This window comes from Macaca mulatta, chromosome 1, assembly GCF_049350105.2.
Source record: "Macaca mulatta isolate MMU2019108-1 chromosome 1, T2T-MMU8v2.0, whole genome shotgun sequence".
In the NCBI taxonomy this organism is placed as follows: Eukaryota; Metazoa; Chordata; class Mammalia; order Primates; family Cercopithecidae; genus Macaca; species Macaca mulatta.
In genome coordinates this window covers 162,563,109-162,576,999 of record NC_133406.1, presented here as the reverse complement: position 1 = coordinate 162,576,999, position 13,891 = coordinate 162,563,109, and the positions used below count along the sequence as shown (strand labels likewise).

The following is a 13,891-nucleotide window of genomic DNA, read 5'->3' as shown; positions in this document are numbered from 1 at the left end:
TGGTATGACCAACTATAGTCCCTCAGTGTCCCTGAGGGATTGGTTCCAGGAACCATACAAATACCAAAATCCACAGATGCTCAAGTTCCTTACACAAAATGGTACAGTATCTGCATACAACCTATGCAAATCCTTTGGTATACTTAAAACATCTCTAAATTACTTATAATACCTGATACAATGTACATAGTTGTATTGTTTTCATTCGTATTACTTGTATTGTTGGACTGTCATTCCATTTTTCTAATATTTTTGATCCACAGTTGGCTGAATTTGCAGATGCAGAGCCCACAGACACAGAGGTCTGACTTGTACTTTAATTCATCAAAAATGTTTATTGATTTAATTCAGTAAATGCTGAGTACCTACTATAGGCAAAGTCCTGATGGAGTTAGAGTTCCCATATACCAGACATGTGAAGAAACGTGCACACTAGAAATATTACCATACCATAATTTGCTTATCAGTCAAGCCCTGCTAAACTGTCACAAAATGATTTTTAAAAAGAATCATGCTTAAATGTTAGTTTTCACTGAACAGACTGATGGTAATAAAAAAAAAAACAAACCAAAAACAGCTCTAGTCTGTATTTTCATTTCATTCAAACAACATTATGCAGCCTGAATCACTTTTATAATTGTCAGAGAAGAGACTGCAAGAAGGATCGAATACATACTGACTAATTTCATAGTTGTCTAGAGGGGAAGGGATGAGGGTTAACAGTTTTGCTTAGCTAATCATCTAGTCTGATTCATTTCTACCTTCATATAACCTCAAGGGAAAAAACGGTAGATAAATACATTTTAATTTTCCAATGTTCTAGAGACAGAAGTTGCTATTAGTATCACTGCTAAGGACCCAATCAAACAATCCCAATCTCTGGAGTTACAGCTTGAAATACATAAAAATAAATTTCTTAAGTGCACAGGCTGGAAACCATGAACAAAAGCAGCAACCTGGTGTCCCTGTGTTGAATTGAGCTCAGAATACTATAAAAATCTAAGACTTTCACATAAAAATAAGCTAGAAAAAAAAAAAAAAAGGATTGGCAACTAAATGACCAGATGTCAACAACCAGCTAGAGTTAACATTACTGACATTACCAAGTACGGACCAGGAATCAAAATTACTTGTCCTGCTTTTCTGAATAACAACTATCCAGCTAAATATACCAATGGCATCCCCACTGGTACAGCCTTTGAAGCTCCTTGAGAGCAGCAAACTGTTCTTATATCTCTTCCTTCCAAAAACAAAAACAGCATAGTATTCTAGACAAAGAAAATAAACTTAGAGTTAGTTGAGGATTCTAGAAACCTAACTCAATATTCTCTTAAATACACAAGGAGGAAGTAGTTCAGATGTTAACCTAACTTCTGTCTAAATACCCTTCTGTATATTCCACACATATTATCAGACTAATAGCTACAACTGACATTTAAAGACATCATCAAATGTAATGGGTAATTCTAGTTAAAAGCCAAAGTTAGGAATCTCAGATTTAAGATCATTTTCATAAAGAAATCATTACAGTAAAGACAGAACAACTGACCTATTAGCATATAAGACAATAAATTTCAGTTTGATGGCAATTTCTGTATTTTAAAAAGTAGAAAGAAATTATGGCTTAGCCTAATAATAAAACCTTTTTTTTTTTTTTTTTTTTTTTTGAGACAGGGTCTCGCTCTATGCCCAGGCTGGAGTGCAGCAGCATGATCTCCACTCACTGCTACCTCCACTTTCCAGGTTCAGGCAATTCTTGTGCCTCAGCCTCCCAAGTAGCTGGAACTACAGGCACAGGCCACCAAGCCCGGCTACCTTTTGTATTTTTTGTAGAGATGGGGTTTCACCATGTTGGCCAGGCTGGTCTTAAACCCCGACTTCAAGTGATCTGTCTGCCTCAGCCTCCCAAAGTGCTGGGATTACAGGCATGAGCCACCGAACCCGGCCCGAAATCCAATTTTTCATTAAAGCATTGCAACACAAAGTCTTCCAGTATCTGGATCCGCTTGTACCTTTCCTTGCCTTGTTTCACGTCCTCCCACCACCATCTTCTAGTGACTTCAATTCTGGGTTCTTGTCATTCCCCCACGTCCCATACCTCTGCGCATGCTGCTTCTTTTCCCTACTGGCCAAACTCTCATTTATTCTATAATGCCTTGCTCAAATATCACTCCTTTACTTAGGAAGCTGGGTATCCCCTCCCAACTTGTGTCCCGTACAAGGTGCCTGCCTCATAGTAGAAACTCTATAAACACTTATAAAATGAGCAGATGAATTAAATACCCGTATTTTGTCTGCTCTCGTTAATCAATTTATCAGATAATCCTGTTCATCTGCATTTGGTCAAGGAACTATATCATAGCTTCTTAGTAGGAAACAATTCATGCATTTAAACAACAACAAAAAAAAAGGCCGGGCTCACTGCTGTAATCGCAGCACTTTGGGAGGCCAAGGCGGGCGGATCACGAGGTCAGGAGTTCGAGACCAGCCTGGCCAGCATGGTGAAACCCTGTCTCTACTCAAAAAACAAAAACAAAAAATTAGCCGGGCACGGTGGCGGGCGCCTGTAATTCCAGCCACTCGGGAGGCTGAGGCAGGAGAATTGCTTGAAGCCGGAGGCGGAGGTTGCAGTGGGACGAGATCGCACCACGCTACTCCAATCCAGCCTGGGCGACAGAGGGAGACTCCGTCTCAAACAAAACAAAACAAAACTCCAGTATCTACCTACAGTGTTTGATACTAAGTAATCCAATGTGCTGGTTCTGGTAAAATAAAATAGTTGGTTCCAATAAATACAATAGTTAAGTTTTACAAATCAATCTAATAAAACGCGCTAACAGTGTTTGTCATAGTTATACAAATGCTTGCTGCTAAACATGTTCAGAATTTCTTAAATTATGTGAAAAAACCGCAGAACTAATATTAATGATAACCTTTTGTTGACTACCTCTAATATCTCTGGTTATAAACAAGTACAGGTACATGTTGATAATGTGTTCACATTAGGTATGTTACAACGGATTTTATGAATTCTGATTTTGACTCAATGTTCCTTTAACTGTACCGGTAAAAGTTAAGTGAACTCCTAATGCAATGAAAACACAGCACAACACTGGTTTCTAACTACCATTAGCTTAACACTAGTAAAAAATGTCCAGCACCTAGTACAATATGCATAGTGTCATAGAGAATAGAATTCTTTTGCTTACATGCAAATCCATACCAACACCATACATTTTGAAATTTTAAATATATTAGGGGACTATCTAAAAATGTAAAGTTCAAATTAAGAAATCTTCTATTTTCCTGGAATACTCGCACTATTTTAACAGCTTTCGTCTGGGAAAGTGGTGTCTTCAGGGCAAATGTACGCACTACGTAATACAAAGAGGTCTGGTCAGTTTACGACTCTTAACAGAGAGGCAGATTCAAATTGAAACCTCTGGTATAATGGGCCTGAGGCCATTTTGAGAAATAAGGGGGACTGACTGTTAGAACAGACTGACGCGTAAATCCCGCCCAGAAAAAGACGGCTTTCAAGTCCCTTCCTTGTAGAGGTGAGAAGGTGAAAGGTACCGAAAGCGGTTTTAATTGCGAGAGGGAACGGAAATGAGCTGTAAAGGCTACTTTAACGACAAATCCCTTCCCTTGCTATGGCTCCAGGAGACCGACCCTAGTTCTTTCCCAAACTGATTACCAGAACCTTCCATTAAATTGTGTGAAACTACCTGCGCTTTATCCCCTGGAAGAGGATCTTCATCTCGAGGAAAAGGGGAGGCTAAGCTAGCTCGCTGGCGACACACGAGTGCCGCAGAAGCGGGAGAAAGACTTCAGGCCTTTGCGTAGCACGCGTCGGGGTTCTAAGTGGATTACACACCAAGAACACAAAACTGAGTTCTGGTCTCTAATCTTTATTACCAACAAGGGGAAACGTGTCTCCTCACATTTCAGCCCGGAAGGACACCTCTTTCCTCTTCCTCATGCGCTAAAGGGTAGCGGCCTACTCAGTCAGCGGCCAATTACCGTGAGCTTTCGGGATTCCGCCGCGCGGTCCACACTTACCTGCCGGGCTCTCTGCAGTGCATCTTTGAAAGCGTCGTTAACTCCTCCACCACCACCGCCACCACCGCCGCCACCAGCTGAGCCAGAAGACGGTGGAGGCACTGTTGAATAGTCTGCCATGGTTACACTACGCTAGCCGCTGCCGCCCGTTCAGAGACTTCCTCTCAGCTAACAGCTAAGAAAGAAAGAAAATGGCGGCCGTCGAAGCTGTATCACATTCTTGCGCGACCATCGTGCCGTAAAGGGGTGGAGACTGAAGGAACGAAATCTCGCGATGTTTCCGGGCAACGCGCTAGTGTGGGGCTAAGGCTGAGAAAGAACGACAGAAACAGAGACGTCGCGAGAATTAGGTTTAAGATTTCGCGAGAATAGGGTTTCTTTTGGCGCCTCCTCTCCGCGCGTTCTTGCGGTGAGGCTGGGTAATTGTTCCTGCAGGGTGGTGGGTGACAGTAGCCAGTTGACAGCGAGTGGGATTGGGTGGTGGGAATCCTGAAGAAAGGGTTGTTTCTTACCGGTCGCTGCCTCAGGGAGGTAGTGCGGTAGAATTTTCCGCCATGGGTCATTCTCGGTGTCCGCGGGGAAGGGCGTGACAGCGACGGGCGTGACGGCGACGCAACAGTGTCTCGAGAGCGCTGCCGCCCGGAGGGCGCCTGGAGAGAAGCGCTTGCGAGACGCCGCGCGGTGATGCTCCCGAAAACGTCTACCCGGCCTAGCGGGAACCCAGCATGATTTTCAGGGTAGTAAAGTGTCCCTGTATTTTACTTCCAGGCTGTCAGATTTTTGAGTTTTATCACGAGGGGGGTGTTGAATTCAGGCTGGAAGCCTGTTAGTTCTCGACCATATTTTAAGTTTTTGTTTAAAATAATGTAGATGAGGCTCTAAAAATATGGCTGCCCTTTTCTTTATCCAAAAACGTGATTGTTCTTAAAGTTCAGTGTTAGCCAAATTTAGTAACCTAGTATTTGTACGTGTCCATGGCCATTTTTGTTAAGGTTGTTTGTTTGTTTGTTTGTTTGTTTTGAGACAGAGTCTCGCTCTGTTACCTCGGCTGGAGTGCAGTGGCGCGGACTCGGCTCACTGCAGCCTCTGCCTCCTGGGTTCAAGCGATTTTCCTACTTAAGCCTCCCGAGTACCTGGGACTACAGGCGCCCGCCACCACGTCCGGCTAATTTTTTGTATTTTTAGTAGAGACGGGGTTTCACCGTGTTAGTCAGGATGGTCTCGATCTCCTGACCTCGTGATCCACCCGCCTCAGCCTCCCAAAGTGCTGGGATTACAGGCGTGAGCCACTGCGCCCGGACTATTAAGGTCTTTTAAGAACAGCATTGTTTCTTGGCCAAAATAGATTTTGTAGCTTCTTAGGCGTAGTTTCTCCCACCCCAGCTTGTGGGTATTCAAATGTAAGGTAAACTTCTGAATTGTCATCACAGGACTAGGTATATGTGTGTGTGTGTGTAAATTGGTATTTTATCTTATGTACTTAAGTTACCAAGTAATTTCAGACATTTCTTCAGACTTTCTCCAACATATCGTGGCAGTTTACTGTGTTAATAGTAGTAAGTTCCAGGAATCGTTACGATACTTACTATTGAGTATATCACAGTGACTATTTTTCAAAATTATTTCTATTTAAATAACAAAGAATGAGGTAAAATGAACTTTCTCAACTTTGTGGCGTTTGTGGCATTATTTGGTTAGGTCTAAAAAAAATTCTTTTTCAGCAGCTCTTAAGAGTAATTGTGAGAAATACATGCTGCATTCTTTCTGAAAACCTAAAAGTAATGTGTTCATTTGCTCAAGCACCAAAATAGCAGTTAATATGCTTGTAGATACAGGTGAGCCATCATTTCCCTTTAATCAGCTTTTAATGCAGTCGTATTCATTTATATCTGTGATGATCTCTTTCAGTGTTCATGGCCGTTCCTATAAATTTTGGTGGGATTTCCTTCTGAAAAATCAGTGCACGTATGGGACTACAGATCTAATCATAATATATAGAAAAACAGTAAAAGCAGTGTTGGGTGTATAGCTAAGTAGAAATTTTCCAGTTGTATTTTGAGAATGTCTTGATTTTTTCATATTTTATTAATTAGGCAATACAATCAGACCTTTGGATCAATGTAATTTACCACAGTGCTGTAATTTACCCTCAAAACAAATTTATGTATATCGCAATTTATTTTAGTTATCATTGAATATTGAAAAATATGTAAGGACCTCAATTTTTTTTTTTTTTTAATGCTCCCTCCGTGGCCCAGGCTGGAGTGCAGTGGCGCGATCTTGGCTCACTGAAACCTCGGCCCCCCCAGGTTCAAGAGATTCTCGCACCTCAGCCTCTGGAGTAGCTGGGATTACAGGTGTGCACCACCATGCCCGACTTATTTTTTTATGAGACAGAGTCTCGCCCTGTTGCCCAAACTGGAGTGCAGTGGCATGATCTCGGCTCACTGTAACCTCCACCTCCTGGCTTCAAGCAGTTCTTCTGTGTCAGCCTCCCGAGTAGCTGGGATGACAGGCACCCACCACTACGCCCAGCTAATTTTTGTATTTTTAGTAGAGACAGTGTTTCACCGTGTTGGCCAGGCTGGTCTCGAACTCTTGACCTTGTGATCCATCTTCGGCCTCCCAAAGTGCTGGGATTACAGGTATGAGCCACCGCACCCGGCCAGAATGAAATTCTTGATAGGTTAATCTTTTGGAAAAATTAATGCTTGAGATAAAGGTTCTTTGTGAAAACATAAATAAATTCTGCTTTTTAGGACCTCTTCAGTGAAGCTGGGAGGAATATTTGGGGGGTTGCTAAGGTGTCATTCCAAACTTTTTCAGTGTTCTTCAAATCTAATAAAAGAACAAACATCTTTACTGTATTATACAAAAGGCCTTTTTGAATATTAATGGAGTATTTGTTTGGTTATTCCACACATTCATTGCCAGGATCTGTCCTTTGACTATGATCATGGCAGACATAACAGGGCATCATAGGATATATAGAAAATAGATTATTAATTTTTAGAGAGAAATTTAGAGCTCTTCACCTCTTCTTTTAAGACGTAACACTCCCAGCTTCCTATTACTTTAATAATGTTAGATTGAAAGTTTGGGACTCCTGAAAGCATCTAAATTAAATAACTGGCCTTATCATCCAGTTCTTAATTGAGTTTAGCTTATTCCATAGCATACATTATAATAATTTATAATAAAGCTGCCATATACAAATATGCACTAATATACTTGTAATTTCCTGTAAATTGATCCTATACTTATTTCCCAGATGTTTCCAAATCTGTGTCTGCACAACTACCTACAAAACTTTGGTTTTGCATGTTGCCTCAAAAACAAAATGTCTAAAATTCACGTAGGTACTGTTCTTATTCTCCCTTTTTTTGTGGTCAAAACATTTATTGTTTCTTTTCCTATTGGATCAGATATTTAGATAATCAGTTCTTCTATTACATTTATCTTTTTCATTAACCTTTAGCTAAATAAAAAAATCCCGATTAAAAATAGTCTTTTTTTATGAAACTTAACCTGACTAACCAATTGCAGTGACCTTTTATTTATTCAGTGGTTACCCACATCGGCTACAGGGAGCTTTTAAAAAATATGAAAGGTGGGCCGGGTGTGGTGCCTCATGCCTGTAATCCTAGCACTTTGGGAAGCCGAGGCGGGTGGATCACCTGAGGTCAGGAGTTCAAGACCAGCCTGGCCAACATGGTAAAACCCCGGCTCTACTAAAAATACATTAGTCGGGCATGGTGGCTGGTGCCTGCAATCCCAGCTACTCGGGAGGCTGAGGCAGGAGAATTGCCTGAACCCGGGAGGCCGAGCTTGTAGTGAGCGGAGATCGCACCACTGCACTCCATCCTAGGTGACAGACCAAGATTCTGTCTCAAAAAAAAGAAAGAAAGAAAGGTTAGCCCTAACTCCTGCTCCCAGAAACTGATTTAATTGGTCTATATTTGAATCCGTAAAAGCTTCCTGGGTTAATTAATCCTAAAGTGCAGACACATTTGAGAACCGCTGAAATGCACAAGTGTACAAGCTCTGGCTGACTTTTGCTTATTTTTAATGGGTTGCGGTTTGTTTCTAGTTAGGGGTATATAGTCTTGAGATGAATTCGGAGTCTAGAAACATCTTTTTTTAAGCTTTTAAAATAATTAAATGGGAAGTGATTAGACTGAGGTACCTCCAGTGCCCTGTCTTCCTACATAAGCAAACCAAAACCTAACTCAATGTAAACTGTCTTAACCAATCAGAAACTGCCCATTAATCTTTAACTAGAGACTTTTCACTGGATCAGTCCAAATCAGACTATTGCTCCACTTTAATCAAATGTTTTGCCTTGTTTCTGCATTCATCCTATGAAAGTCCTTCCTATCCCTTCAGCCCTAAGCCGTTGAACTACTTTTAATTGGGACATGTCCTATTCACGAATCAATTGAAAGTTTTTCTTTTAACTGGACTAACTCAAACTTTTTGTTAGCTAGACTAAGGCAGAGTTTCTTAACAAAAAGGTCACCAGCATCATCAAGAGTGCTTTTTAGAAATGCAGATACCTTAGCCCTACCTGGACCTACTGAATCATGTTTTGGAGAATCTATATTTCTTTCTTTTTTTTTTTTTTAGAAAGTAAGCATCATAGTCGATTCTACTCATCAAGATTTGAAAACTACCCTTTTACACAAAACATATTTAATATTTGAGGAATTAAAGTGAATTAAATTTTGTTTCCCTGGCTAGATTGTAGTAAATGTTATGAATACAGAAATTTTGTCCTCTCCCTTTTCCCCTCTGTGTAAAAGAGGGCTGGTCAAGGACCGGGTCTTATTCTTTGGTTTGCCCAGTATGCTTTTATGTTGGTAAAAGTTAAATAAATATCAAGTTGAATTACTTATTCCACTTAACATTTTCCTATAAAGCTACATATGATTATGAATGTGGAGGGCCTTTAAGGCCAGATGGCACTGAAGGGTAGCTTCACACAAATTTTCTTAGAATATCAGTCTTAGAAAGACCTTGAAGGTAATCTCGCCCATTTGTTTCATTTCATGTTAGAGGAAACTAACACAGATTGCTGAGTGCCTTCTACAAAGTGCCAAGATTAATTGCAGAGCCAAGACTAGATTCCTAATCCAGTGCTCTTTTATTTTGTGAAATATCTTCTATATGAAGCATCGGTGTTTGGGTTGGAGGTTTTCTGCTTCTTAGGTACAAGAGGAAGAAGAATCTGTACAGAACCAAAAACGTCTTAATTTTTATAATCAGGATGTCTACCTTTACTGACAGCGTTTCCTTCTGAAAATAGGTTATTGAAAGATAAGGATCTTTGCCAGTGAAATCCTTAACTGGAAGTGGGTGGGTTCGAGATACAAGACTCACTTGGTATAACAATTTTGTTGTTTTTTAGTGGAACTTTGCTTCTCTGTTCTGACATTTCCATGTCTCTATTTATAGCAGTGATCTCTTTGGAATTTGCCTTCTGATTCCATTTGTTCTTTTATGTTGCTTCATATTAACTGATATTTTCACTTCATTTAAAAAAAATTTGAAGGGACGTGTACTTAAGAAAAAGGAATTAATTTTTTTTAGAAGAAACATCTGGAGGTACTGGTTTTCTGTGATTTATCATAATCATTGTATGCCAGGTTATCTAATTGTAGCAATAATACAAATACTAATTTTTCAAGCAAGAATGGTAATTTTAAAAAATTTAAGTGCTTGTTAAGCTTTAAACTCCTTTTATCCAGGACAGATATTACCTTTAGATTCTTAGCAGCCTTGCTCCTTAACTATGCACTTTGATATAAATGAAGATTGAGAGGTTTTACTTAGAGCCTTTAAGTGGTAGTAAACTATCAAGGGCAGGAGCTATCTTATTTACCTTTGAGATGAAAATAATGCTTGGCATCTAGTAAGTCCTAATTAATCTATTCATTTATTCAATTCAACAAGAATTCTGGGCATTGTTCTAAGTGCTAGAGCTACAGTAGTAAACAAAATAGACATATATCTCACCGTCTTGTCTTGAGCATGCTAGTGAGTGAAGGTGGAATGAAACCATGGATCACTTTGCAGAGACTCCCTATTGTTTTCAGACAATTGTTTGTATCAGTCTCACCAATAATAGCCTGTAGCTTATTAAGCAATGGTTTGAAGAGTCAGAATGGGAGAAGCTGATCAGATAGATTATTCATTCATCAAATATTTAATTTCCTAGTGTGTGTTAAATTATTTGAAACAAGCTCATGAATGTGAGCCATTGTCATCCTTATTGTCAGCCTGATTCTTTTGCTCTGTTTATATCTTGGGGTAAAGACTTCAAGCCTTTGGCCAGGTTACAGCTCGGGAACTTCATCTCAGATCACATACCACTGAATCCCAAGTGCATAAAATAATGTGTGCCATGTAGTAAATATTACTGCATTAATCCTTAACTACTCAGAATGCAATTTCCTCACTACTTATGGCCACAGCCTGCATCTAGTCTTCATCCAGACAACTCAAACAATAAAAATCTTCAAGTCTGATATTCTGCTCAAGATGACCTCGTCAGTTTGTTTCCTAATGTACTTCTTCCATTCCTCTAGTCTTTTGACACTTCTCTTTTCTTTCCATCTCTTACTTGCTAGCTTTCCTTCTTTGCCAGTCACTTCAGTAATTCTCAACTCCCACTCCCCTTTGCCTTTTAGTAGTATCCATTCTTTAAATCAACAACTCTTAATCAGTTCAAATAGACTTTGGAGTCAGATGAACTTCAAATCACCATTTGCTACTTCCGTGATCTTGCTAAATTCTTTAACCTTTTTTGAGTTTGTTTACTCTTTGGCACCCTAAGCATTGTTTTGAAAATTAAATGAGATTATTGTATCCAGATACTTTTGACCACAAGTAATGAAAACCCTTTTTAAGTGGCTTAAATAATAACAAAAAATCCAGGGGTAGAGTGGCTCTAAGGCTGGTTGATTAGCAGCTTAACAATTGATGAGGTACCCATGTTTTTTTCATCTTTGCCCTCTACCATCCTCAGCTTCTTGACTTAACTTCCCTAATGATTGCATAATGGTTGCCACAGTTCCAGGTATCATGCAGTCATGATTGTTAAATGGAAGGGGAAAGTTTCTGCTACCAACCCTACCCTCCACCCCTGCCCACAACTGCCAATCTTATAGCCTTGTCTTGACCAGAGCTGAGTCACAGGCTTAGTCTATATAAAGTGTCATGCTGGCTTAGAATAATTAGGATCATCTCAGGGGTGAGGGAGAGGCCCCACTTTCCTAGTAATAGTTATTACTACTGCATTTGTGAATGCTAGGACTCAATCCTTGTGCCCTTTTACCCTATCATTGATTCTAGTAATTTCCTCTAGACTCATGGTTTTAAATATCACCTACACTCTTCCCAAATTTTTGTCTTTTGTCTGGACTGCTGTGAATGCCAGACTCACATATCCAACTGCCTACTGGAATTTCCATGCATCTTATTTGTTTATTATTTTCTTAAGAGACAGGATCTCTGTCCCTCAAACTGAAGTGCAGTGGTGCAATTATAGCTCACCGCAGCCTTGAGCTCCTGGGCTCAAGTGATCCCCCTGCCTCAGCCTCCTGAGTAGTAGGACTACAGGCATGCATCAGCATACCTGGCTAATTTTTAAATTTTTTGTAGAGATGGGGTCTCACTATGTTGCCTAGACTGGTCTCAAACTCCTGGCCTCAAGCAATCCTCCTGCCTTGGCCTCCCAAAGTGCTGAGATTACCAGATTGAGCCACTGCGCCTGGCCCCATGCATCTTTATTTTATATGTCCAATATTGAACTCCCCAGTTTCTCCCTTCTCCCCTCTCTATTTTAGTAAGTAGCAAGTCTGTTCTCTGTTTGCTGAAGTTGAAAAACCTTGGTGTCATTATTGGTTTTTCCTCACATCCCCTGTCTGATTCACCAGGAAATCTGTTGGCTTTACCTTTAAAATATATCCAGAAGTTCACCACTTCTCATCACCTCCACTGCTACATCATGGGCCAAACCACCTGAATGTGTGTGTGTGTGTGTGTGTGTGTGTGTGTGTGTATATACAAATAATTTTTTTTCCAGAGACAGTGTCTCACTTTGTCACTCAGGCTTGAGTGCAGTGGTATAATCAGAGCTCACTGTAACCTCAAACTCCTGTGCTCAAGCAATCCTGCCTTGGCCTTCTGAGTAGCTAGAGTTACAGGCACGTGCCCACCATATCTGGCTGACATTTTTTATCTTTTGTAGAGGTGGAGTATCGTTATATTGCCCAGGCTAGTCTGAAACTCCTGGCCTCAAGCTATCTTCCTGCCTCAGCATCCCAAAGTGCTGAGATTACAGGTCTGAGCCACTGTGCCCATCAGTTCTTATTGGTCTTCCACCCTTGCCCACCATCTTTCCCACGCTCTTAAGAATCAAAGTGACCTATCAGTCTGCATAAAACTCTCCAATGGCATTGTATCTTCCCTCAGAATGTAAGTCAAAGTCCTTAGTGGCCTACAAGGCTCTGTATTGCAACTGTTATTTCTTTTTTTTTTTTTTTTTTTTGAGACGGAGTCTTGCTCTGTGCCCCAGGCTGGAGTGCAGTGGCGCGATCTCGGCTCACTGCAAGCTCCGCCCCCCCGGGTTCACGCCATTCTCCTGCCTCAGCCTCCCGAGTAGCTGGGACTACAGGCGCCTGCCACCTCGCCCGGCTAATTTTCTTGTATTTTTAGTAGAGACGGGGTTTCACCGTGTTAGCCAGGATGGTCTCGATCTCCTGACCTCGTGATCCGCCCGTCTCGGCCTCCCAAAGTGCTAGAATTACAGGCTTGAGCCACCGCGCCCGGCCGCAACTGTTATTTCTCTGATCATCTTTCAACCCCTTCACCATCTCTATCATTCTGACTCAGCCACCTTGCAGTTCCTCAAAGATGCCTTGCATTCCTTCACTTCTAGGCTTTGGTGTTTGATATTTCCCTCTATCCGATAAGTTCTAGCATAACGGATGCATAGCTTTCCTCCTTTCCTTTCAGATAGTGGTGCGAATATCATTTGATCTGAAATCATTTCTGGCCCCCCATCTAAATTTTTAATACCCTTATTTACGTTTTCTGCTTTATTTTTCTTATCTTCTACCACTATCTAACACAACTCACAGTATTTAAAAATTTTTATCTCTCCCCCCACTAGAATGTACAGAGAATGAGGCAGGGATTTTTGTTCATACTGTATCCCTAGCACCTAGAAAGGTGCCTTGGCATATGAAAGGTCCGTAATAAAAATTTGTAAATAAATGAATGTTCATTCATGATGGTTTCTGGTTTCAGCTGGGTCCTTAGTGGGATTTAGTAATTGTTTCTGATCAGCTGCTTCCCTATTTTCCATAACTGACATACTGAAATACCACCATTCTTATCAAACACCCTACTTTACTCTGAATCCTTAGCAGTGGATGTCCCCTGATCCCAACAGAGTATTGATACTGTATATGAATTTCTTTGTCTTCCTAGTCCTTTTACTTTCAAATTTATAAATTGTCGTCTATTTCCTTTTGATCTCAGAGCCCACCTCTAATTTTATTCAAGTCTCATCTACTGGTACTCTTGGTATCAAATCACATCAAATCTTATCTTTGAGATGTCATTTAAGCAATTCTTTTATTAGATGTCTTATATGTTTTTAAATATCCTCCTCTATATTGTTTTCTTCTCTGGACTATCTTAAAACCTCCCTTATCCTTTCTTTGTTACACCACTATGTCCGTTACTTCAGACAGCTTTTTAGAAATATTTAAATTTACTATTTCATTTTCATTTCCCTCTTAATGGTCAATTTACTGCATTC

General features: G+C 40.4%; 2 protein-coding genes across 21 annotated transcripts in view; one reads left to right on the top strand and one right to left on the bottom strand.

The window, feature by feature from the left end:
* FUBP1 (far upstream element binding protein 1) overlaps positions 1-4,250 on the bottom strand; it is a 39,923-nt gene extending 35,673 nt beyond the window's left edge. For all 10 annotated transcript variants that reach the window (XR_003722041.2, XR_003722046.2, XR_013400900.1 and 7 more), the window contains exon 1: positions 4,063-4,250. Coding sequence is in view for 6 of the 10 variants with exons in the window: in XM_077953632.1 (XP_077809758.1) it covers positions 4,063-4,182 (120 nt within the window). In the remaining 4 variants the exon portion in view is untranslated. The remainder of the gene's footprint in view (positions 1-4,062) is intronic.
* A 194-nt stretch (positions 4,251-4,444) lies between these two features.
* DNAJB4 (DnaJ heat shock protein family (Hsp40) member B4) overlaps positions 4,445-13,891 on the top strand; it is a 37,614-nt gene continuing 28,167 nt past the window's right edge. For 3 of the 11 annotated variants that reach the window (XM_015142800.3, XM_015142787.3, XM_077980011.1), the window contains exon 1: positions 4,448-4,799. The gene's annotated coding sequence lies outside the window, so the exon portion shown is untranslated. Of the gene's footprint in view, positions 5,898-6,320; positions 6,420-6,616; positions 6,708-13,891 lie in introns of all 11 variants that reach the window. The other 8 variants (XM_077980410.1, XM_077979941.1, XM_077980352.1 and 5 more) reach the window with 5 other exon arrangements.